Raw genomic sequence first — 26,382 nt, forward strand, 5'->3', positions numbered from 1 at the left:
ATTGTTTTTCATGATTTAGTATAGAATTCCTAGCACTGTTTTTTTCCTTTGTGTTCATGTTTTAACCTACAGATGTTAATGGGAGTTCCACTTTCATTTCACCTATAGGTTCTTTAAACAGCTGCTGTTTTTTCTTTCCTTACTAGCGCATATCTGGCAGTGCTGCTTGTCTTAGGATTTAGTTCACTCTGTCTACTGCCCTGTGACATTCTACTTACTTTTCTGTATATATATATATATATATATATATATATATATATATATATATATATATAAAATTAAATAAATATTTTTTAAAATAATTAATGATAGGTATACATTGGTATTAATATTTGTATGGATTTTGCTAGAGTCTGTAGATATATTTGCTGCCTGACTTCCTTACTTTCTCTCTACAAATACACCTACTTTCTCTCTACAAATACACCTCCTCTAATTCTGGGGGACTTAAACATCCCCATTGACAACCCATCTGCCCCTGCTGCCACTAAACTTCTCTATTTTATGAACTCCTGCGGCCTTTCACAATCCACCCTATTCCCTACCCACCATGATGGACACTCTATTGATCTGGTAATCTCCTATCTCTGCTCTCTCCCAGATGTTGCCTGTCGCCCATTTCCCATCTCAGACCACCATCTGCTCACCTTTAATCTTAATATACAGGCTAAACCTACTTCTCCCTCTCGCCCCCGCACCTGTAGAAATCTGCAGACTTTAGACCCTCCCCAACTCTCTAACCTTATTCAAATATGCCTCCCCCACACTTCCACAATATCATGCCCTGACCTTGCCATAACCCACTATAACAATACTCTCTCCTCAGCACTTGACACTCTCGCTCCGCCCCAACTTCGCAAACCCCCACGTCGTCAGCTCCAGCCCTGGCACTCCCAGCAAACACGCCACCTACAAAAATGTTCCCACACTGCTGAACGTGCCTGGAGAAAATCCCACTCTGAACCTGATTTCATGCACTATGAGTTAAGCCTTTACTCTTACACCTCTGCCCTTCACTTAGCTAAGCAAACCTACTTTTCTTCTCTTATATCCACTCACTCCTCAAACCCTAAAAGACTATTCTCCATTTTCAACTCTCTTCTCTACCCACCTGCACCACCCTCCTCATCTGTGTTCAGTGCTCAAGACCTGGCTGACTACTTTTTCAATAAAACACTTACCATCCAAATAAATATCCCAACACAAGCCTGCAATCTCCCAACTTCGCTCCCAGTCACCCCCTCTGCCACTCTCTGCTCCCTCCTCCCACTGAGAGTGAAGTGGCTTCCCTATTGTCTTCCTCACACCTGACTACCTGCCAACTTGACCCTATTCCTTTGCATCTAATGCCTTCTCTGTCTACCACCCCCACTACAGCTCTTACCCACATATTCAACCTATCCCTTTCTACTGGCTCATTCCCTGCTTTCTTCAAACATGCAAAGGTCACCCCCATCCTCAAAAAACCCTCCCTTGACCCTAACTCTCCTGCAAACTACTGCCCCATGTCACTGCTCCCACAAGCTTCAAAAATCCTTGAAAAACTAGTTTTGGATAGCCTAACCCACTTCCTATCCTCCAACTCACTGCTTGACCCCCTGCAATCTGGCTTCCGTCCCCAACACTCAACTGAGACTGCCCTCACCAAGGTTACTAATGATCTCCTTTCTGCTAAAAACAAAGGCTACTACTCTATACTCATCTTACTAGACCTCTCTGCTGCCTTTGACACTGTTGACCATCCCCTTCTCCTATGAACTCTCAGCTCTCTTGGGTTCTGTGACATTGCCCTCTCCTTTATTCACTCTTATCTCTCTAACATATCCTTCTTCATCTCTTTTGCTGGTGACTCCTCCTCTCCATTGCCTCTGTCTGTTGGAGTACCTCAAAGCTCTGTCCTGGGTCCTCTACTCTTCTCTATTCACATTTATTCACTGGGTAAACTTATCAACAGCTATGGCTTCAACTACCACCTCTATGCTGATGATACCCAGATCTACCTTTCAACCCCTGCACTCTCTCCTTATATCATTTATCACATCAGCGACTGCTTATCTGGCATTTCCTCCTGGATGGCCTCTCACCACCTAACAATAAACATGTCCAAGACCAAACTACTTCTAATCCCCCCTCTAACTCTACTACAGTTTCTAATTTTTCCATCACTATTGGCGGCACCACTGTCTCCCCATCACCCCAAGTCTGCTGCCTCAGAGTCACACTTGACTCAAATCTGTCCTTCATTCCCCACATCCAACTGCTCTCTTCATCCTGCCGCAACCACCTGCACAATATCTCCAAAATGTGTCCATTTCTAAGTGACGAAACTACTAAACTGCTTATCCACTCCCTGGTAATTTCCAGACTTGACTACTGCAATAACTTGCTAACTGGCCTCCCTCTCTCTCCTTCAATCCATCATAAATGCATATGCCAGGCTAATTCACCTCTCTCTACTCTTTATTTCTGCTGCACCTCTCTGTGAGTCCCTTCACTGGCTCCTCATTCACAGCAGAGTTAAATTCAAAATTTTCACCCTGACTTACAAAGCCCTCACCAATACTGCCCCACCCTACCTGTCCTCACTCATCAGAAAATATACTCCTGCCCGCCCCCTAAGATCCAACAATGACCTGCTCCTTGCATCCTCTACCATCACCACCTCTCATAATAGACTACAGGACTTCTCTTGTGTGGCATTAACCCTCTGGAATGCACTTTCTCAAGCTGTTAGACTCTCCCCTAACCTCTCCTCCTTTAAACATTCCCTAAAGACCTTTTTGTTCAGGGAAGCCTATCACCCGACTCATTAACAAATTAACTTCACTAACCTAACAGTAGCCCTCATCTTCCCACTAATATCATTCCCACCTTAACAGTCCCCACCTCCTGTTTCCCATCCTCCTACCCATCTAGATTGTAAGTTCCCACTGGCATAGGGCCCTCAATTCCCCCTGTATCCATTGTACTTTTATCCTTGTACCCATGGGCAGCGCTGCGGAATCTGTTGGCGCTTTATAAATAAAGAATAATAATAATATATGTTTTTACATTTAATTGATGTTGTTGATTTATTTAGTATCATTTGATATCTGGTGCATTTCAATCATCATCAACAAAAGGATTTTGCCGTTGTTGACATGGGAAGCACTATATTGATTTTTAGTCTGAATATGTGCATATCGTTATTGTTTATCCAATGTGTGTTATTGGTCGACTGGAATTGGAATTGAATGTGACCATATAGCCAATAACTTGTACTTGGGTGGATTGTGATTACTAAAGTGGATGCTGTTTGATGTTTGTTTGTTTTTTATATCCAATCCAATATTTTTCCAATATAAAAATGGTGTTATTGTTTGCATTGTGATTGTTTCAATGTCTTAGAAGTCATATTGTGACAGCCAATAAACCCTATTGCCTAGATTGGAATTAAGGTCTAAATGTTTTTAAGACGGCTCCAGAGCAGCAATGCACCACTGGGAGCTAGCTAAACACATCTAGACAGCTAATGACAAGAGACATGTGTGTATAGCCACCAATTACTGGTTAGCTGCCAGAAGGGCATGCTTAGACTACCAAGGTATGCTTTTCAGCAAAGAATGCAGAGAGAACTTACAAAATTTGCTAATAGAAGCAAATTCGTAAGTCTTTAAAAATGACATGCTTTATCTGAACAATGAAAGACTTTCATTCCAATGCTACAGAGAGTCTAAAATGTTACCTTTGAAGAGTCTCTGATTGAATAAGAACAAAAATCCCCCAGGCTTTTCAATGGGTGTAATATATAATGCTCTGAAGCAAAGAAGCCCTGCAAATACTGGCGTCAAAATAGCATGTTAAGTGCTTCTAACACTTTACTTTTATTTGCAGATGTTTGTCAATACAGTATTTAATTACTGATATGTACTAAGCATAAATAAATTATTGTTATGTACTTTAATAGTGATGTTTTTACTCTGTAGGAAAGGGTAATTATATGGATATTCTAAACAAAGAAAACTACAGGTAATGTCCACGATGCGTTCTGAGAAATAGGACGTTAAGTGATTTGGACATTGTGGGAATACCATACATTGGGTTAAATTATAAGGGGAAAGTTATTTATCACTACCGCTCATGCATTAACTGCGCTAGACGTAAGCTTTTTGCGTGCGTCGGGTAGCGTGCATATTAAAAGTTGAAATTAAAGCGTTTTCGCACGAGCATGAACACACGTAAAAAGACAAACTCAGTATGAACGTATTCCCCCATAGACTTTGATGGAGCGCAAAAAGTGGGAAAAAAATCTAACACAGATACTCGCACAAAAACGTAATTGCGTTTAAGCAAATGCACTAACTCGACATGAAATAATTAATATTTCATATTCCAATGTTCTTCATATAGCAGAATATGTTCTCTTTATTCTTAAATACATGTTTCTATATATATGATGTTTTTTGGTTTTATATATATATATGTATATATATATATATATATATATATATATATATATATATATAGGGCTTGACATTTCCAGTGGTCCACTAGTCCCAGGTGGCTTTTAACCCCTAACTAGTAAACCATAGTGATATGATTATACTGTTTATAGGTATATATATATATATATATATATATATATATATATATATATAGGTATATATATATATATATATATATATATATATATATATATATGGTATATAAATAGATAGATAGATAGATATAGGAATATCTATTTAAAAATATTTAGAACATATTCCCCATGTGAAGAACATTGGACTGTGAAATGTTTACAGTACATCATAGACAGTTAAAAACTTAGGGCCCCATGTATTAAAGAGACGTTGTCTGCTCACCTTCGCAACATACGGGCGGCGGATTATTTCACACTCAAGTGAGCATGTAATGCCCATCCCTTCTCTCGCGCGACCAATCGACAAATCGCAGAGGTGGTGCAGGGTCTAATGACCTCTGCTTCTAACATTGTGGGAAACAGGCTTGCATATGCAAAACGGCCCCACAAGGACTCCGGAGCAGTTTTAGCTGCTTAGTAGATGGAGCCTTAGAAAATGTTTTTTCATATTTTCAGCTACTTGACTGCAAAGGGCTTCAATGCACTTATAAATATGTCTATATGTGTGAACATATGTATTTATGTGTATATATGTGTGTGTAAATACATATTTACACATATAAATACATATGTACGTATATATATATATATGTATATATATATATATATAAATATATATACATACACATATACTGTACATATGTGTACGTATGTATTGCTAGTCCTTTGCCTGCCTTTTTTTTTTTTTCAAACATCTGAGACCTCATATCTGTGAGCCCTCATAACTTTTTTTGTGCAATTTGATTTTAATAAAAAAAAAAATCAGACAGTATTATTATGAGTACAACTGTACTTTTAAATGTATTTTTGATGCATTTTGTGCAACTTTTTAGTCGAGTGTAGCAGTTAACTAGAGCTCTGAAGTTGCGATAACCCAACGTGCTTTAAATTCAATTGCTCAACTGAATGCGTTTACTTTCAACTCGTAATACACGCTCTACTTCTGATGTGCACAAAGACTTGCAATAAACCCCTTATTGATTGCGTGCAACAGCGCACCACTGGTTATCTAGCCCTATATACGTACTTAGCAAATTTATATGGGATACAGTTGTGAACCTGTTTTAACTAGATACTGTTTTTTCTGTCTTTGAGGGCCATCATGCACTTTATGGATATATATTTTGGAAAAAAGTTACACAGAGATAATGCTACAACACTTAAAGGGACACTGAACCCAATTTTTTTTCTTTCATGATTCAGATAGAGCATGCAATTTGAAGCAACTTTCTAATTTACTCCTATTATCAATTTTTCTTTGTTCTCTTGCTATCTTTTTTTAAAAAGAAGGCATCTAAACTTTTTTGGGGCTCAGAACTCTGGACAGTACTTTTTTATTGGTGGATGAATTTATCCACCAATCAGCAAGGACAACCCAGGTTGTTCACCAAAAATGGGCCGGCATCTAAACTTATATTCTTGCATTTCAAATAAAGATAACAAGAGAATAAATTAAATTTGATAATAGGAGTAAATTAGAAAGTTGCTTAAAATGCAATGCTCTATCTGAATTCCGAAAGAATTTTTTTGGGTTCAGTGTCCCTTTAAGAGACGCACAAGTCACAAGGTTTGATGCTGATCCCTATGATTTGAAGTATACAGTTATATCAAGACATATGTACTGTATTATAGGATATATATATTTACTGTACTATTAATCGCCTGGAATTACAAAATGCTTTGTACTGTATCGCTTTTGCTATGTCTTGTTACGTCCGCTACTTCTTGTTCTCTGAACGCAAATTCTGAACTCAATTTTAACCGTATAAGACAGTATACCCAATAGTCAGTACAGCAACTCAGGAGTGTAGTGCACGTGAAGACAGGGTCCTGCCAAGTTCCCCCAATTCCAACAATAGATATAGATTTGTCCACAGCACTGTGTCTTTCAAAAATGCTTTATTCTCTGTAAATTACAGGCATAGAAACAGCTGTTTCTATGCCTGTAATTTACAGAGAATAAAGCATTTTTGAAAGACAGAGTGCTGTGGACAAATCTGTATCTATTAACCGTATAAAATCATAGACTTATATGCGGCCAGATTTTGGCCATATGGACGTTATGTACCGCATACCTGTATTCTATATTGAATATACATATATGTAAATGATCCTCAGAGCACAACATATTTACCCTTTACACATGTTTTTTTGGGTGTCACTGTAGCATTTTTTTTAACAAAATAAACTGCTTTAAAGGAACATGAAACCCCCCCAAAATATTCTGATTCAGATAGAGCATACAATTTTAAACAACTTTCCAATTTACTTTGATTATTTAATTTGCTTGCATTTCTTGTTATCCTTAGCTGAAAGTTTTATCTAGGTCAGCTCAGGAGCAGCAAAGAACCTAGTTTTTAGCTGCTGATTGGTGTCTGCATATATATACCGATTATCATTGGCTCACCATGTGATCAGTTAGAAACCAGAAGTGCATTGCTGCTCCTTCAGCAAATGATACCAAGAGAATGAAGCAAATTTAATAATAGAAGTAAACTGGAAAGTTGTTTAAAATTGTATGTTCTACCTAAATCATGAAAGAAAAATTTGGGGTTTCATGACCCTTTAATGAAATATAGTTAATTTTGTTTAGGGTGTCCCCTTATTTTTTTCTTATATGGGGGTCACTTGAGATGCATTGAAGGATAATAAAACTTAAAGGGACACTGAACCCAAAATTTTTCTTTCATGATTCAGATAGAGCATAACATTTTAAGCAACTTTCTAATTTACTCCTATTATCAATTTTTCTTCGTTCTCTTGCTATCTTAATTTAAAAAAATATTAATTTTTTTGGTTCAGACCTCTGGACAGCACTTTTTATTGGGGGATGAATTTATCCAATAATCAGCAAGAACAACCGAGGTTATTCACCAAAAATGGGCCGGCATCTAAACTTACATTCTTGCATTTCAAATAAAGATACTAAGAGAATGAAACAAATTTGATAATAGGAGTAAATTAGAAAGTTGCTTAAAATTTCATGCTCTATCTGAATCACAAAAGAAAAATGTTAGGTTCAGTGTCCCTTTAAGAGAGCACATGAATCATATAACTAGGGACACTGAAGCCAGAAAAATTAGAGACTGTGTAACTTGTAAGTAAGGGGGAATAATATATTCTGTGGATGGATTTCCTATTACTTCTTCTAAAAGTAGCAGTGTTTACATTTTTACATTTTATTTGGTGCATTTACCCCTTCTCTGAAATAAATCAGAAATCACAGCTTTTTTACTGTAAACCCATTTTCTCATAATATATATGTTTTGAGTGCAGTAATTTAACCACAGTGTTTGAGATATATATCAGCGTGCTCAAGTGTATCACTGTCACTGTATTATTAAGTGTATTGGAGATGGAGTGTATTTTGTGTAACTGTGTGTAGATGTGTATCAGTCTATTTGTATGTGTTAATTCCTCTATAATTATTTGTTAGCCATTAGATCTGTGCATACCAGTTTATTTATTTTCCTTTTGTATCAGCATCTCTACTTAAATGTCAGTGTATCAGTGAGACATAGCTGTGTATCTTATAAAAAGGAGCAGAAATAGAGATAGCTGGGCATATTATTGGGGAAAGCAGAGTTAGATATAACTGCATGTTAGAGATAGCTGTACATCTTATAGAGAGGAGCAGACTGAGAGATAGCTGTGTATCTTAAAGAGATGAGCAGAGTGAGATATAGCTGTGTATCTTATAGAGAGGAGCAGATGGTGGGATAGCTGTGTATTTTATAGAGAGGAGCAGAGTGAGAGATAGCTGTGTATCTTATAGAGAGAAGCAGAGGGTGAGATAGCTGTTTATGTTATAGAGAGGAGCAGAGTGAGAGATAGCTGTGTATCTTATAGAGAGGAGCAGAGTTAGAGATAGCTGTGTATCTTATAGATAGGAGCAGTGTGAGAAATAGCTGTGTATCTTATAGAGAGGAGCAGAGTGAGAGATAGCTGTGTATCTTATAGAGAGGAGCAGTGTGAGAGATAGCTGTGTATCTTATAGAGAGGAGCAGAGTGAGAGATAGCTGTGTATCTTATAGCTATCTTTTTAGTGGTGAGATTTTCAATGGTAAGGAATCTACTGAATGCACAGTGTAACTTAATATTTGAACTTTTAGTATACATAAACCATTTTATTTTTAGCGATGGCACTTTCTATGTTGTATAAACATACTTTGAATACACCACCCCCTGCCAAGATCTGAGATCACTAGTGATGTTAGTGGATATTTAGTGCTGCAGAATCTGTTGGCGCTCTACAAATAACCGATAATAATAATCGCCTGGATTACAAGTTTTGCGTTAGAGGCTATGCGGTGCTAACGAGCAGGTTATGCTCACCGCTCACTTACAGACAGCGCTGGTATTACGGGTTCTTACAAACCCGCCGTTAGCCGCAAAAAAGTGAGTGTAGAGCAAAATTTTGCTTCACATCTCACCTCAATACCAGCGCTGCTTACGTTAGCGGTGAGCTGGTAAAACGTGCTCGTGCACGATTTCCCCATAGGAATCAATTGGGGAGAGCCAACTGAAAAAAAACTAACACCTGCAAAAAAGCAGCGTAAATTCCTAACGCAGCCCCATTGATTCCTATGGGGAAATACATTTATGTCTACACCTAACACCCTAACATGAACCCCGAGTCTAAACACCCCTAATCTTACACTTATTAACCCCTAATCTGCAGCTCCAGACACCGCCACCACCTACATTATACTTATGAACCCCTAATCTGCAACCCCCAACATCGCCGACACCTACATTTTATTTATTAACCCCTACTCTGCCGCCCCCAATGTCGCCGCAACCTACCTACATTTATTAACACCTAATCTGCCGCCCCCAACATCGCCGCCACTATAATAAAGTTATTAATCCCTAAACCTAAGTCTAACCCTAACCCTAACATCCCCTAACTTAAATATAATTAAAATAAATTGAAATAAAATTACTACAATTAACTAAATAATTTCTATTTAAAACTAAATACTTGCCTATAAAATAAACCCTAAGATAGCTACAATATAACCAATAGTTACATTGTAGCTATCTTAGGGATTATTTTTATTTTACAGGCAACTTTGTATTTATTTTAACTAGGTAGAATAGTTATTAAATAGTTATTAACTATTTAATAACTACCTAGTTAAAATAAAGACAAATTTACCTGTAAAATAAAACCTAACCTAAGTTACAATTACACCTAACACTACACTACAATTCAATTAATTACCTAAATTAAATACAATTAATTACAATTAAATAAAATTATCTAAAGTACAAAAAACAAACACTAAATCACAGAAAATAATAAAGAAATTACAAGTTTTTAAAACTAATTACACCTAATCTAATCCACCTAACAAAATAAAAAAAGTCCCCCCAAAATAAAAAAAAGCCCTACCCTACACTAAATTACAAATAGCCCTTAAAAGGGCCTTTTGCGGGGCATTGCCCCAAAGTAATCAGCTCTTATACCTGAAAAAAAATTACAATTCCCCCCCCAACATTAAAACCCACCACCCACACAACCAACCCTACTCTAAAACCCCCCAATACCCCCTTAAAAAAACCTAACACTACCCCCTTGAAGATCACCTTACCGTGAGACGTCTTCACCCAACCGAGCAGAAGTGGTCCTCCAGACGGGAAGAAGTCTTCATCCAACCAGGCAGAAGTGGTCCTCCAGATGGGCAGAAGTCTTCATCCAGACGGCATCTTCTATTTTCATCCATCCAGCGCGGAGCGGGTCCATCTTCAAGACACCCGACGCAGAGCATCCTCTTCTTTCCACGGCCAATGACTGAATGAAGGTTCCTTTAAATTATGTCATCCAAGATGGCGTCCCTTCAATTCCTATTGGCTGATAGAATTCTATCAGCCAATCGGAATTAAGGTAGAAAAATCCTATTGGGTGATGCAATCAGCCAATAGGATTGAACTGGTATTCTATTGGCTGATTGGAACAGCCAATAGAATGCCAGCTCAATCCTATTGGCTGATTCGATCAGCCAATAGGATTGAAGTTCAATCCTATTGGCTGATCCAATCAGCCAATAGGATTTTTTCTACCTTAATTCCGATTGGCTGATAGAATTCTATCAGCCAATTGGAATTGAAGGGACGCCATCTTGGATGACGTCATTTAAAGGAACCTTCATTCAGTCATCGGCCGTGGAAAGAAGAGGATGCTCTGCGTCAGATGTCTTGAAGATGGACCCGCTCCGGATAAATGAAGATAGAAGATGCCGTCTGGATGAAGACTTCTGCCTGTCTGGATGACCACTTCTGCCCGGCTGGATGAAGACTTCTGCCCGTCTGGAGGACCACTTCTGCCCAGTTGGGTGAAGACATCTCCCAGTAAGATGATCTTCAAGGGGTTAGTGTTAGGTTTTTTTAAGGGTGTATTGGGTGGGTTTTAGAGTAGGGTTGGTTGTGTGGGTGGTGGGTTTTAATGTTGGGGGGATTGTAATTTTTTTTCAGGTAAAAGAACTGATTACTTTGGGGCAATGCCCCGCAAAAGGCCCTTTTAAGGGCTATTGGTAATTTAGTGTAGGGTAGGGCTTTTTTATTTTGGGGGGCTTTTTTATTTTGTTAGGGGGATTAGATTAGGTGTAATTAGTTTAAAAATCTTGTAATTTCTTTATTATTTTCTGTAATTTAGTGGGGGGGGTTTTGTACTTTAGATCATTTTATTTAATTGTAATTAATTGTATTTAATTTAGGTATTTAATTTAATTGTAGTGTAGTCTTAGGTGTAATTGTAACTTAGGTTAGGTTTTATTTTACAGGTAAATTTGTCTTTATTTTAACTAGGTAGTTATTAAATAGTTAAAAACTATTTAATAACTATTCTACCTAGTTAAGTTGCCTGTAAAATAAAAATAAACCCTAAGCTAGCTACAATGTAACTATTAGTTATATTGTAGCTAGCTTATGGTTTTTTTTTATAGGTAAGTATTTAGTTTTAAATAGGAATAATTTAGTTAATTGAAGTAATTTTATTTAGATTTATTTTAATTATATTTAAGTTAGGGGGTGTTAGGGTTAATAACTTTATTATAGTGGTGGCGACGTTGGGGGCGGCAGATTAGGGGTTAATAAATGTAGGTAGGTGGCGGTGATGTTAGGGCCAGCAGATTAGGGGTTATTAATCTTTAAATAGTGTTTGCGATGCGGGAGTGCAGTGGTTTAGGGGTTAATATATTTACCTGTGAAATAAAACCTAACCTGTCTTACACTAACACCTAACCTTAAATAAATTACATTAATTAAATACAATTAACTAAATTACAAAAAAACAAACACTAAATGAAACAAAATAAAATATAAATTATCAGATATTTAAACTAATTACAACTAATCTAATAGCCCTATCGAAATAAAAAAGCCCCCCCAAAATAAAAAAACCCTAGCCTAAACAAAACTACCAATAGCCCTTAAAAGAGCGTTTTTTTGGGGGCATTGCCCCAAAGAAATCAGCTCTTTTACCCGTAAAAAAATTCAAACACCCCCCCAACAGTAAAACCAACCACCCATACAACCAACCCCCCAAATAAAATCTTAACTAAAAAAACCTAAGCTCCCCATTGCCCTGAAAAAGGCATTTGGATGGGCATTGCCCTTAAAATGGCATTTAGCTCTTTTTCCGCCAAAACCCTAATCTAAAAATAAAACCCACCCAATAAACCCTTAAAAAAACCTAACACTAACCCCCGAAGATCCACTTACAGTTTTTGAAGACCCGACATCCATCCTCAACGAAGCCGGGAGAAGTCTTCATCCAAGCTCCCGAAGTCTTCATCCAAGCCGGCAGAAGTCTTCATCCAGACAACATCTTCTATCTTCATCCATCCAGCGCGGAGAGGCTCCATCTTCAAGACATCCGGCGTGGAGCATCCTCTTCAATCGACGTCTTCTTGCAGAATGAAGGTTCCTTAAATTACTTCATCCAAGATGGCGTCCCTTGAATTCCGATTGGCTGATAGAATTCTATCAGCCAATCGGAAATAAAGATGCAAATATCCTTTTGGCTGATAAAATCAGCCAATAGGATTGAGCTCACATTCTATTGGCTGTTCCAATCAGCCAATGGAATGCAAGCTCAATCCTATTGGCTGATTGCATTAGCCAATAGAATTTTCACCGTTAATTCCAGACGGCATCTTTTATCTTCATTGGGGTGGCAGATTAGGGGTTAATAAGTGTAGGTAGGTGGCGGCGATGTCGGGGGCAGCAGGTTAGGGCTTAATAAGTATAATGTAGGTGTCGGTGATGCCAGGGCAGCAGATTAGGGGTGTTTAGACTCGGGTTTATGTTAGGGTGTTAGGTGTAAACATAACTTTTCTTTCCCCATAGGAATCAATGGGGCTGCGTTACAGAGCTTTACGCTGCTTTATTGCAGGTGTTAGACTTTTTTTCAGCCGGCTCTCCCCATTGATGTCTATGGGAAAATCGTGCACGAGCACGTAAATCTAGCTCACCGCAGCGCTGGTATTGGAGTGCGGTATGGAACTCAATTTTGCTCTACGCTCACTTAATGCCTGCAAATGCCGGGTTTATGAAAACCTGTAATACCAGCACTGTAGGGAGTTGAGCGGTGACAATAACTTGCAAGTTAGCACCGTGCCGCTCATAACACAAAACTCGTAATCCCGCCGAGAGTTTACTAATATTGTGACCAACCTTTAAAAAAGTTGGGTCACAGCTGATTTTAAATTCTTCTTTCCTCTTAAACTGTGTCCCATACACATTGGTATTTCAATAAATAAAGAGTACAGTGAAAGATAGCTGTATATCTTAGAGAAAGAAACTGAATGAGCGATAGCTGTGTATCTTATTGAGGAACAGAGTGAGAAATAGTTATGTATCATAGCGTAAGGAGCAAAATTAGTGATAGCTGTGTATCTTATAGTATCTCATAAAGAGGAGCAGAGTGAGAGATAGCTGTGTATCTTATAGAGAAGAGCAGGGTGAGAGATAGCTGTGTATCTTATAAAGAGGAGCAGAGTGAGAGATAGCTGTGTATCTTATAGAGAGGAGCAGAGTGAGAGATAGCTGTGTATCTTATAGAGAAGAACAGAGTGAGAGATAGTTGTGTATTTTATAGAGAGGAGCAGAGTGAGAGATAGCTGTGTATCTTAAAGAGAGGAGCAGATTGAGATATAGCTGTGCATCTTATAGAGAGGAGCAGAGTGAGAGATAGCTGTGCATCTTATAGAGAGGAGCAGAGTGAGAGATAGCTGTTTATCTTAGAGAATGGAGCAGAGTGAGAGATAGCTGTGTATCTTATTGAGGAACAGAGTGAGAAATAGTTATGTATCATAGCGTAAAGAGCAAAATGAGTGATTGCTGTGTATCTTATTGAGAGGAGCAGAGTGAGAGATAGCTGTGTATCTTATTGAGAGGAGCAGAGTGAGAGATAGCTGTGTATCTTATTGAGAGGAGCAGAGTGAGAGATAGCTGTGTATCTTATGGAGAGGAGCAGAGTGAGAGCTGTGTATCTTATGGAGAAGAGCAGAATGAGAGATAGCTGTGTATCTTATAGAGAAGAGCAGGGTGAGAGATAGCTGTGTATCTTATAGAGAAGAGCAGAGTGAGAGATAATTGTGTATTTTATAGAGAGGAGCAGAGTGAGAGATAACTGTGTATCTTATAGAGAGGAGCAGAGTGAGAGATAGCTGTTTATCTTAGAGAATGGAGCACAGTGAGAGTTAGCTGTGTATGTTATAGAGAAGAGCAGATTAAGAGATAGCTGTGTATGTTATAAAGAGGAGCAGCATGTGAGATAGCTGTATATCTTATAGAAGAGCAGATTGAGAGATAGCTGTGTATGTTATGGAGGATCAGAGTGAGAGATAGTTGTGTATCTTATAAAGAAGAGCAGATTGAGAGATAGCTGTGTATGTTATAAAGAGGAGCAAAGTAAGAGATAGCTGTGTATCTTATAGAAGAGCAGATTGAGAGGTAGCTGTGTATTTTATAAAGAGGAACAAAGTGAGAGATAGCTGTGTATCTTATAAAGAAGAGCAGATTGAGAGATAGCTGTGCATGTTATAGAGGAACAGAATGAGAGATTGCTGTGTATCTTGTAAAGAAGAGCAGATTGAGAGATAGCTGTGTATCTCATAAAGAAGAGCAGATTGAGAGATAGCTGTGTATCTTATAGAGAGGAGCAGAGTGAAAGATAGCTGTGTATGTTACAAAGAGGAGCACAGTGAGAGATAGCTGTGTATATTATAGAGAGGAGCAGAGTGAGCGATATCTGTGTATTTTAAAGAGGAGCAGGGTGAGAGATAGCTGTGTATCTTATTGAGAGGATTAGAGTGAGAGATAGCTGTGTATATTAGAGAGGAGCACAGTGAGAGATAGCTGTGTATATTATAGAGAGGAGCAGAGTGAGCGATATCTGTGTATTTTAAAGAGGAGCAGGTTGAGAGATAGCTGTGTATCTTATTGAGAGGAGCAGAGTGAGAGATAGCTGTGTATATTAGAGAGGAGCAGAGTGAGAGATAGCTGTGTATTTTAAAGAGGAACAGAGTGAGAGATAGCTGTGTATCTTATAGAGAGGAGCAGAGTGAGAGATAGCTTTGTACATTATAGAGAGAAGCAGAGTGAGAGATAGCTGTGTATTTTAAAGAGGAGCAGAGTGAGAGATAGCTGTGTATCCTATTGAGAGGAGCAGAGTGAGGGATAGCTGTGTATCTTATTGAGAGGAACAGAGTGAGAGATAGCTGTGTATCTTATAGAGAGGAACAGAGTGAGAGTTAGCTGTGTATCTTATTGAGAGGATCAGAGTGAGGGATAGCTGTGTATCTTATTGAGAGGAGCAGAGTGAGGGATACCTGTGTATCTTATTGAGAGGAGCAGAGTGAGAGATAGCTGTGTATTTTATTGGGAGGAACAGAGTGAGAGATAGCTGTGTATCTTATTGAGAGGAGCAGAGTTTGAGATAGCTGTGTATCTTATAGAGAGGAACAGAGTGAGAGTTATCTGTGCATCTTCTAGAGAGTAGGTCTGGTTGTAAAGAGGAATTAAATGTTTTGTTTATAGAAAGACTGAAGTGACAGAGAGTAAGTAGTTCTGCAGAGAGGAGCAGTGCTTTGTATTATTTTAGGCTCATACTATAGGCTGATGTAACATTCTCATCCTACTCGTTACTTAGTCACATCTAATAATTCCTTCTTTATCTTTCTGTTTTTCATTTTTGGGTTTCCCTCATGTGATCGCTCTTCATCCTCTAGAAGAAATGTGTACTCCTATTCATACTATCTGTAAGTACTATTGGGAGGTGACTCCTCTCTTCTCTCCCTGTGTCCCACATTGCAAGAGACCTCTCTTTCACATCTCACCTTCATTCCTTTATTCAGTGGTGCACAGACTGTTGTTACTCTAGTATGGCAGCAACACAATAATCTAAAACTTTTCCTACTTTACCATTTGTTGTAAATCAAACCAATTCACTGCAAAAAGTATGTTTGCAAACAGGTTGTTAAAAAATTACTTATAAACTGTGCTAAACAAGAAATTCTGCAGTTATGTTTCTTCTTAAAGGGACAGTGTACATCATTTTTCATATAACTGCATGTAATAAACACTACTATAAAGAAGAATATGCACAGATACTGATCTAAAAATCCAATATAAACCTTTTAAAAACTTATAAGCTCACAGTTTCGCACTGTTGATGAGGTTAAGCTGGGACATCCATTGCAATGGGCTGGAAAGGTAGGAAGAGCAGACCCCCCCATACACCCTTCTCTGCATATGAAAAGACAGATTATACAGAGCAGCATGAATCTATAGACTTCAGTCTACATCTGATAGTTTGGGGCTTGGTTAGGAGTCTTAAAGGTAAGGTAAAGTTGACACCAGTACTTAACGCTATTTGTACGATAATAAAAAATAAACATAAGTTTCATTCATCAATTCACAAATATCACGCATAAATCTACCTTTCTGTACCTGTTTTTTATGTCCTGTGTACAATATTTCGTCTGCCCGTCATTTTCCTTTATTTGATTGACATCCGCTTTCAATATAACCCTCCAATTGGCATTTTCCCCTTCAGGGGTTTAGCCCATCAATCCCGACGTCACTTGTCTATTGAGCGCATGCGCTGGACTAGACTCAAGCCTCTTCAAACTGTGCTCGTTCGCGAGTAGCGCATGCGCAGTGCTAGCGGTGTAGCGATCACTTAGTTTGCTTCTTTCTAACCAGGGGTGAATTTGCGCATGCGCATAAGATAGTGCCTCTGTGAACGCGCATTGACCTGACTAAGACAAAGGGGTGAGAACGCTTCCTGTAATAACAGCGATAAAGACGGAAGTGGCATGGGGGAGGAGGATTGAATATAACGGCTGCATATACAAAGATTGGATTACAGGTAAAATAAAGAATGTAAAGCGAAAAAAAAGTTAGCGACTACCTTATTATTGATATTTATTTTAAATAAATGAGGTCAATAAATATAAACTTTACCTTACCTTTAAAATCAGCACAATTGTATTAGAAAAATAAGCAAAACTATACATTGTTACAAAAACACTCCCAGATGGGCTATATAAATGGAACATCTACAAAACATCTATACAAAGAAAAATCTAGTGCGCAATGTCCCTTTAAACCTCAGAAGAATATTCCAAAATGTGCATTCAAATATTTTATTAGTTGATCATGAAAAACATTACCCGAGAATGTCTGTATTCTAATCATGTTCTTGACGAACATTTGATTGAAAAATAATTTTAAAATAATATATATATATATATATAGTAAATTTAAGAACATTAGTAGCAGCACTAATTGTTTTTGTTTCTATTTAACGTACCATTAGCACCTGGCAAACAATAGGGAGGGGGTTTATTAGTGTCTTCTGCCCCAGTGTCAACACGAGCTCCGAGGTAGGAACTCTAATTGTGAGTGTTTACCTGAAATAAACATTGCACAATTGTGTCCATTTGGTTAATGGAGCTCAGAGGAGCTTCCGATGCTATTGAATTACACATCTTGTAATTGTTTTATTAGTGGACTGAATCCTTGTATGACTGAATATCAATAGCTTGTGTGTGTGTATATTATAATATCTTCAGTGAGGGGATCTTGTCTCAGCTCTAGAACTGCTTTTGCTTTGTAAATATGTACATATGTAAGCTCTCAATATGTATAAGTGTATCTTTGCAGGGGTGTTATGAAGCAATAGGACGATTTATAGCAGCAGTGAGCCCAGAGACTGCATGTGACCCCATGTGACAGTAAAGCATGTTCTATTTGTACTCCAGAAAACAAGTTTTATTAATTCACTAAGCCACTACCCTACCTCTCCTTCTTTCCTTTTCACCTCTGCTATTTCACAGGGGTTTAACCATAAGAATATACTAGGTCTTGAAAGGAATGCTGGGACAGGTCCCTTCTCACAGACACATTTTTGTAAATATGTCAGTATTGATTTACATGTCAGAGAAAAAAAGTTGCTAGTTAAGGAAGGAAAAAGTTACTGCTCCACTCAATTTTAAATATAAGCGAAAGTCTCATTTCTAAGTTACCCAGTACTAGTAGATATAAAAGAGAAAATAAGTTAGCGCTTTATAATCTTTCCTTATATTATTTCTTCTTCTTTTTTTTTTTCTTCTCAACTTTTCTTTGTATTATTTATCCATTTCATTGTTCAAACTGTCTCATTTCATATCTGCCCAGAGTCACCTCTTCTAATTGGATCATTTCTCACCTCCTACATATCTCTGGTCTGAGCTCAGGGCACTGCTTTCCCCTTTAATATACTATTATATCTAGCAGACCCCTAAGCACAGCAATATACTACATATTGTTACAAGAGAGTTAAGAAAGAGAGATTGACCCCTGCAATGCCCTGTGAGAATAGCAGCAATTTATGATAAAAGAATAAGTAGGTGCTGGAATGAAGCTGAAAATGAAAAGCACATAAAGGAGAGGGAGGCCGTGAATGCTGTGGTGTGAGCATATACTTGAGTGATGTGAATTTATTTAACTGTTGTATTATTGTCCTTGGGACTGAGCATCACAATTCTGTTATTATATTTGTCTCAATCCCACCTCAGTGAAGATGCTGAGCTTTAGCAAAGTGAGGTGCCCAATTTATATGGAAAACTGTCTTCTCTTAAGGTCTCTACCTGTTGGTTATGAGACTGAGGATGGCCATTAATGCATAATTATTGCTCCTCCAGTAATTTGACTTCATACCAGGGTATTACACTGTTACTTTAAAATGTGTAATCCTAATCATTCAAACCTGAAAGAGAAATATTGTAATTATATTAAGCTTGCGTAACTACCTTAGAGCTGATAGAACCGCTGTTTAGTAGATAAGACTATACCCCTATGAGCAGTATTCCTGAAATGCAGCATACATGGGGCATAGGTCTTAAAAGACACCACGAGGTAGTGCATGGATCATATAACTAAGCAGGTCAGGTGCTCACTCTTTAATTACAAAACCAATTGAGGACATGTTCCTCTAATAATAAATAAGTCACCATTTTTACCATAGCTTTGATGAAGCACAGGAGGGAATATGAGTATACTTCCTTGAGTTTGGCTAATTATCAAATGAGTAAAAGTACTCTTTGCTGAGTTTTTATTGAATGTGATTCTCATACATAATAGACTTTATCTATGTTTGGCGATGTCCTATTTACTTCATCTTTGTTTGTAAGTCAGGAGTACTAGTTTGTTTATTATCATGCAGTCCAAGGGCCAATCCCCATGCTCCCTAAATCATGCCCCAAATGTCTATCCTGAGTACATGAGTAGCTCTTCAAAAGATATGTGGTAATTAAGGTTATACTGCTTCCTAGTTAGTGTTTTCTGAAGTTACTGTAAAAGAAATATTAATGTTTCTTTGTGTTGTCATAGTTGTAGAAGCAGACGTTATTTTTCTATGTAATGATATTTCATAGGGAAAGGAATGTATGTCTTTCTTCTGTCTAGCTGTGCTTTAGATGTTTTGTTCTCTGTTTATAGGAAATTGGCCAAGAAACAGAAGGAAACCCAGAGCGGGTCCCAGAGGGAAATGGGTCTAGTGGCTTCAGACAAAAGCTCCAGCAAATTGAGCTCGACTCGCAATGAGGACACCTTCTCCAGCTGCCAAGACGTGAATGGATTCAGTGAGAGCTGCATGGGGAGCTGGGAGGGGAAGTTACAACAAGGAACTCTAATATGGAATGATAGAAATATCGCTGCAATGAGAGAAATATATAGATAGAATCATAACATATAACCGACAAAATGAATTGAGATAGTCTGACAACCCTATATAAATATACAGTATAATTAAGAAGAAATTATAGTCATCTTCATGATGTTAATTGTTATCTTCATCTAATGAGTGAAACCAATGGTGACTCCAGCTATAGAGACTTATAGACACCCCAAGCTATTGAGACAGTTAATAGACCTTTCCTGCCAATAAAATATATTAATCAATGAAGGTCATTTCAAATAAAACATATAGACATTTCTAGCCAATCAGTCATAAGAGCCAATGAGAAAGACAGATTGACACTTCTTTCCAAATCTAGAGCCTTATAAGCAAGTTCCAAAAGTTATCTTAACTGCTTGTCAGTTCATTTCCAGTGAGAAACTGGCCTTTTTCACATTCTCTTCTATTTATTGAAACACACATGGTTTAATTAATTTAAAATATATCTTTCATATATGAGGAGCTATTTATCAAGAGACTGATGCATGTGTTTTTACAGATAAGCGTGTGTGTTTTCATCTATTGAGATAGATTGTACATTACAATCTAGATAGTTGTTTGCCTTTCTCTGTAAATTAAGTAGTATAGCTGTATCAATCAGTGCATATAAGTTTTTAGGCATTCTTACTAGATGAATTGTTTGCCATTTTGCTCATTAGATGGATTTATCTCAGTCTGTCCCAGCATTAGAAATGTCTTCATAGGTCTCATTAAATGTAGATGTGTAAGACAAATATATTTAATAAGAAAATGTGTCTGATACCTTTTGAATAGGAAGATATTATCTAATAAAAACAGTTAGACACCCTGTAGCATGCAATTAGAATGGCATTTTACAAGTAAAACTGAATGTGCCTGGATGTCTCCATGCATGAGGGATACAAAATAAACTGCCCACAAATGATGAGAGTAATTATACAAATTATTTAATAAATCTGTTTAAAATAGACCAAAACCAAGGGCTTTATGATCTAATGGTCTCTGGGCTGGTGAGATAATTAAAGAATGCTCACCAGTACTTCTATTTCCCTGGTGGAATGATCTATAGCTTTTACCCTGAAAACAGGGTGTGCATACAGCATTTTTGTAAGGGAAGGAGATCCATACATTACAAAAGTGCACAATAAACTATCGCCTAGATTTAGAGTTCTGCGTTAGCCGTCAAAACCAGCGTTAGGGGGTCCTAACGCTGGTTTTGGCCGCCCGCTGGTATTTAGAGTCAGTCAGGAAAGGGTCTAACGCTCACTTTCCAGCCGCGACTTTTCCATACCGCAGATCCCCTTACGTCAATTGCGTATCCTATCTTTTCAATGGGATCTTTTTAACGCTGGTATTTAGAGTCTTGGCTGAAGTGAGCGTTATAAATCTAACGACAAAACTCCAGCCGCAGAAAAAAGCCAGGAGTTAAGAGCTTTCTGGGCTAACGCCGGTTCATAAAGCTCTTAACTACTGTGCTCTAAAGTACACTAACACCCATAAGCTACCTATGTACCCCTAAACCGAGGTCCCCCCACATCGCTGCCACTCTATTAAATTTCTTTAACCCCTAATCTGCCGACCACACACAGCCGCAACCTACATTATCCCTATGTACCCCTAATCTGCTGCCCCTAACATCGCCGACCCCTACATAATATTTATTACCCCCTAATCTGCCCCCCCCAACGTTGCCGCTACCTACCTACAATTATTAACCCCTAATCTGCCGACCGGACCTCGCCGCTACTCTAATAAATGTATTAACCCCTAAACCGCCTCACTCCAGCCTCAAAAACCCTATAATAAATAGTATTACCCCCTAATCTGCCCTCCCTAACATCGCCGACACCTAACTTCAAGTATTAACCCCTAATCTGCCGACCGGACCTCACCGCTACTCTAATAAATGTATTAACCCCTAAAGCTAAGTCTAACCCTAACACCCCCCTAAGTTAAATATAATTTTATTCTAACGAAATAAAATAATTCTTATTAAATAAATTATTCCTATTTAAAGCTAAATACTTACCTGTAAAATAAACCCTAATATAGCTACAATATAAATAATAATTACATTGTAGCTATTTTAGGATTAATATTTATTTTACAGGCAACTTTGTATTTATTTTAACTAGGTACAATAGCTATTAAATAGTTAATAACTATTTAATAGCTACCTAGTTAAAATAATTACAAAATTACCTGTAAAATAAATCCTAACCTAAGTTACAATTAAACCTAACACTACACTATCAATAAATTAATTAAATAAACTACCTACAATTATCTACAATTAAATCAACTAAACTAAATTACAAAAACAAACAAACACTAAATTACAAAAAAAAAAAAAGATTACAAGAATTTTAAACTAATTACACCTACTCTAAGCCCCCTAAAAAAATATCAAAGCCCCCCAAAATAAAAAAATGCCCTAACCTATTCTAAAATAAAAATTTAACAGCTCTTTTACCTTACCAGCCCTTAAAAGGGCCTTTTGCGGGGCATGCCCCAAAGAAAACAGCTCTTTTGCATTTAAATAAACATACAATACCCCCCCAACATTACAACACACCACCCACATACCCCTAATCTAACCCAAACCCCCCTTAAAAAACCTGACACTAAGCCCCTGAAGATCTTCCTACCTTGTCTTCACCACGCCGGGTATCACCAATCCGTCCAGAAGAGGGTCCGAAGTCTTCCTCCTATCCGGCAAGAAGAGGAGATCCGGACCGGCAAACATTTTCATCCAAGCGGCATCTTCTATCTTCTTCCATCCGGCACGGAGCGGGACCATCTTGAAGCAGCCGACGCGGATCCATCCTCTTCCAACGACGTCCTAAGTCCGAATGAAGGTTCCTTTAAATGACGTCATCCAAGATGGCGTCCCTCGAATTCTGATTGGCTGATTGGATTCAATCAGCCAATCAAATTCAAGTTCAATTGGATTGGCTGATCCAATCAGCCAATCAGACTGAGCTTGCATTCTATTGGCTGATCGGAACAGCCAATAGAATGCGAGCTCAATCTGATTGGCTGATTGTATTAGCCAATCGGATTGAACTTGAATCTGATTGGCTGATTCAATCAGCCAATCAGATTTTTCCTACCTTAATTCCGATTGGCTGATAGAATCCTATCAGCCAATCGGAATTCGAGGGACGCCATCTTGGATGACGTCATTTAAAGGAACCTTCATTCGGACCTAGGACGTCGTTGGAAGAGGATGGATCCGCGTCGGCTGCTTCAAGATGGTACCGCTCCGCGCTGGATGGAAGAAGATAGAAGATGCCGCTTGGATGAAGATGTTTGCCGGTCTGTATCTCCTCTTCTTGCCGGATAGGATGAAGACTTCGGAGCCTCTTCTGGACCTCTTCTTGCCGGATAGGAGGAAGACTTCGGACCCTCTTCTGGACGGATCAGTGATACCCGGCGGGGTGAAGACAAGGTAGGAAGATCTTCAGGGGCTTAGTGTTAGTTTTTTTAAGGGGGTTTGGGTTAGATTAGGGGTATGTGGGTGGTGGGTTGTAATGTTGGGGGGGGGTATTGTATGTTTATTTAAATACAAAAGAGCTGTTTTCTTTGGGGCATGCCCCGCAAAAGGCCCTTTTAAGGGCTGGTAAGGTAAAAGAGCTGTTAAATTTTTATTTTAGAATAGGTTAGGGCATTTTTTTATTTTGGGGGGCTTTGATATTTTTTTAGGGGGCTTAGAGTAGGTGTAATTAGTTTAAAATTCTTGTAATCTTTTTTTATTTTTTGTAATTTAGTGTTTGTTTTTTTTGTAATTTAGTGTTTGTTTGTTTTTTGTAATTTAGTTTAGTTGATTTAATTGTAGATAATTGTAGAAAGTTTATTTAATTAATTTATTGATAGTGTAGTGTTAGGTTTAATTGTAACTTAGGTTAGGATTTATTTTACAGGTAATTTTGTAATTATTTTAACTAGGTAGCTATTAAAAAGTTATTAACTATTTAATAGCTATTGTACCTAGTTAAAATAAATACAAAGTTGACTGTAAAATAAATATTAATCCTAAAATAGCTACAATATAATTATTATTTATATTGTAGCTATATTAGGGTTTATTTTACAGGTAAGTATTTAGCTTTAAATAGGAATAATTTATTTAATAAGAATTATTTTATTTAGTTAGAATAAAATTATATTTAACTTAGGGGGGTGTTAGGGTTAGACTTAGCTTTAGGGGTTAATACATTTATTAGAGTAGCGGTGAGGTCCGGTCGGCAGATTAGGGGTTAATACTTGAAGTTAGGCGTCGGCGATGTTAGGGAGGGCAGATTAGGGGTTAATACTATTTATTATAGGGTTTGCGAGGTGGGAGTGAGGCAGATTAGGGGTTAATACATTTATTATAGTAGCGGTGAAGTCCGTTCAGCAGATTAGGGGTTAATAATTGTAGGTAGGTGGCGGCGACGTTGGGGGCGGCAGATTAGGGGTTAATAAATATAATATAGGGGTCGGCGGTGTTAGGGGCAGCAGATTAGGGGTTAAAAATAATATGCAGGGGTCAGCGATAGCGGGGGCGGCAGATTAGGGGTTAATAAGTGTAAGGTTAGGGGTGTTTAGACTCGGGGTACATGTTAGGGTGTTAGGTGCAGACTTAGGAAGTGTTTCCCCATAGGAAACAATGGGGCTGCGTTAGGAGCTGAACGCTGCTTTTTTGCAGGTGTTAGGTTTTTTTTCAGCTCAAACTGCCCCATTGTTTCCTATGGGGGAATCGTACACGAGCACGTTTTTGAAGCTGGCCGCGTCCGTAAGCACCGCTGGTATTGAGAGTTGCAGTGGCGGTAAATATGCCTGTACACTCCCTTTTTGGAGCCTAACGCAGCCCTTCTGAGAACTCTCAATACCAGCGTTGTTTAAAAGGTGCGGGGGGAAAAAAGCATGCGTAGCTAACGCACCCCTTTGGCCGCAGAACTCTAAATCTAGGCTTATGTGTTTTTAAAATCTTACAAAATGAATTATGTAACCATTCACATGAAAATATGCAGGAACAAATTGTGTTGTTAATGTGTATTTTATCAAAAACGCAAAATTTGTATGTAAATTTTATTATTAAATATGCACAGCATAAATCGTAATTTAAGTACACTGGATGTGTAAAAAACACTTATACATTCACACTTATATGTACAAAATACAAAGAGTAATTGTTGTTTTATCATATAATGGGCTGAACATGGGTGTTCCATGAGCGTGTATGAAATTGTCCCTCTAATCCCAGTGTAATTCTGTAAAGATTTTCGCACTACAGATCCCACAGTTTTTCTCACAAATTAAAAGTTGGCGAGCTTTTCTCAAAACACTCAAAATACTTATAACCCTAATATACAAACACATGCATATGAAAATATAGGTGATTTTAAGATGCTATACGCAGAAAGCAGCATAATATGATTTATATTGGCTGCAGGATTTAATTTTTAAAGTGCGCTCTCTGCTTACTGTGCTCCAAGGTTAGAAGTTTCCCTTTCCAGCCAGCTTCATTCCTTTAAATAGGAGAGATCTCGCTACTCGCAGGGACTGCACCTTTTTTACGATAATTGCACCAGGGCAGCCCCTGTGAAGGTCGGCGTAAAAAAACACATCTGAACTTGGGCCCTAAGTGAGGCAGTTAGTCTATGACAAAGACCAACCTAAGGACTAAGTTACTGATAAAGAGAAATCAGAAATAAAACTAAGGGGCTTTTTCAAAGCATTATAATGTAATTAAAAGTAGGTTCCTCTCATTCACATCCAGAACCTTGCATAGTGAGATAAACAGCTTTCAAGCTACAATTTGCTTTTCCAAAATTCTAAGGGACCTTACAATACTGATAAGACTTCTTACATAATCTCACCAGAGCAGAGAGCTTTAGATCAACAGGCCCTTAATAGGAGTTCATAAAGTTACAGGGCAGGATAATACAATAAGTCATTAGCTCTGATGTTCCTGGCTGGCTCTAGACTAGATAATTTTTCACACACTTAATATTGCCTGTTATTATGTCTCCTGCAGGCACTGCTTCCCCATGCTCTTTCTCTGTACAATGCAAAAATCTGCAGGGAAAAGCCCTACTCAACTCTTGCTACTCAGGTAGGCTTCAAAAGACTGTCCTTCTAACTAAACCACTCCCAGTGAGATATACTGCCTTCTAGTGAGAGAATGGAGTGCTACTGAGCTTGAGACTGTGTGTTCAATTAATGAGTAAGAATGTCACTGAATGAAAAATGGTCTTGTTTGTGTGAAAATAGTGTGATGAGTGTGGCTGAAATTAGTCAACTCTCATTACCTTCCCATCAAATATTTTTTTATATATCATACTATCTTTCTCCAAATTATGTTATCTCCCTATTAATAAAATTTCACGGAATGAGCTATATTTGCTTACCCTTGCAATCACCTTAAACTTTTCTGGTTCTGATTCTTTTACTTTCTCCACCCACCCTTCTTCCTTTTTGTCTCATGTCTTCTGTTTTTGCTGCTCCTTTTTTCTGCCAGTCTCCTCAGATACTGTGCCCTCCTCAACCCTTTTAGGTAAACAAATTATAA

General features: G+C 38.0%; 1 protein-coding gene across 1 annotated transcript in view; it reads left to right on the top strand.

The window, feature by feature from the left end:
* Positions 1 to 26,382, top strand: part of PTPRT (protein tyrosine phosphatase receptor type T) — a 415,529-nt gene that overhangs the window by 228,617 nt on the left and 160,530 nt on the right. Inside the window, 4 exon segments of the mRNA XM_053716292.1 lie at positions 15,856 to 15,885; positions 19,610 to 19,752; positions 25,849 to 25,926; positions 26,332 to 26,367. Coding sequence (XP_053572267.1) covers positions 15,856 to 15,885; positions 19,610 to 19,752; positions 25,849 to 25,926; positions 26,332 to 26,367 — 287 coding nt within the window.

This window comes from Bombina bombina, chromosome 1 (assembly GCF_027579735.1).
Source record: "Bombina bombina isolate aBomBom1 chromosome 1, aBomBom1.pri, whole genome shotgun sequence".
Taxonomy (NCBI): Eukaryota; Metazoa; Chordata; class Amphibia; order Anura; family Bombinatoridae; genus Bombina; species Bombina bombina.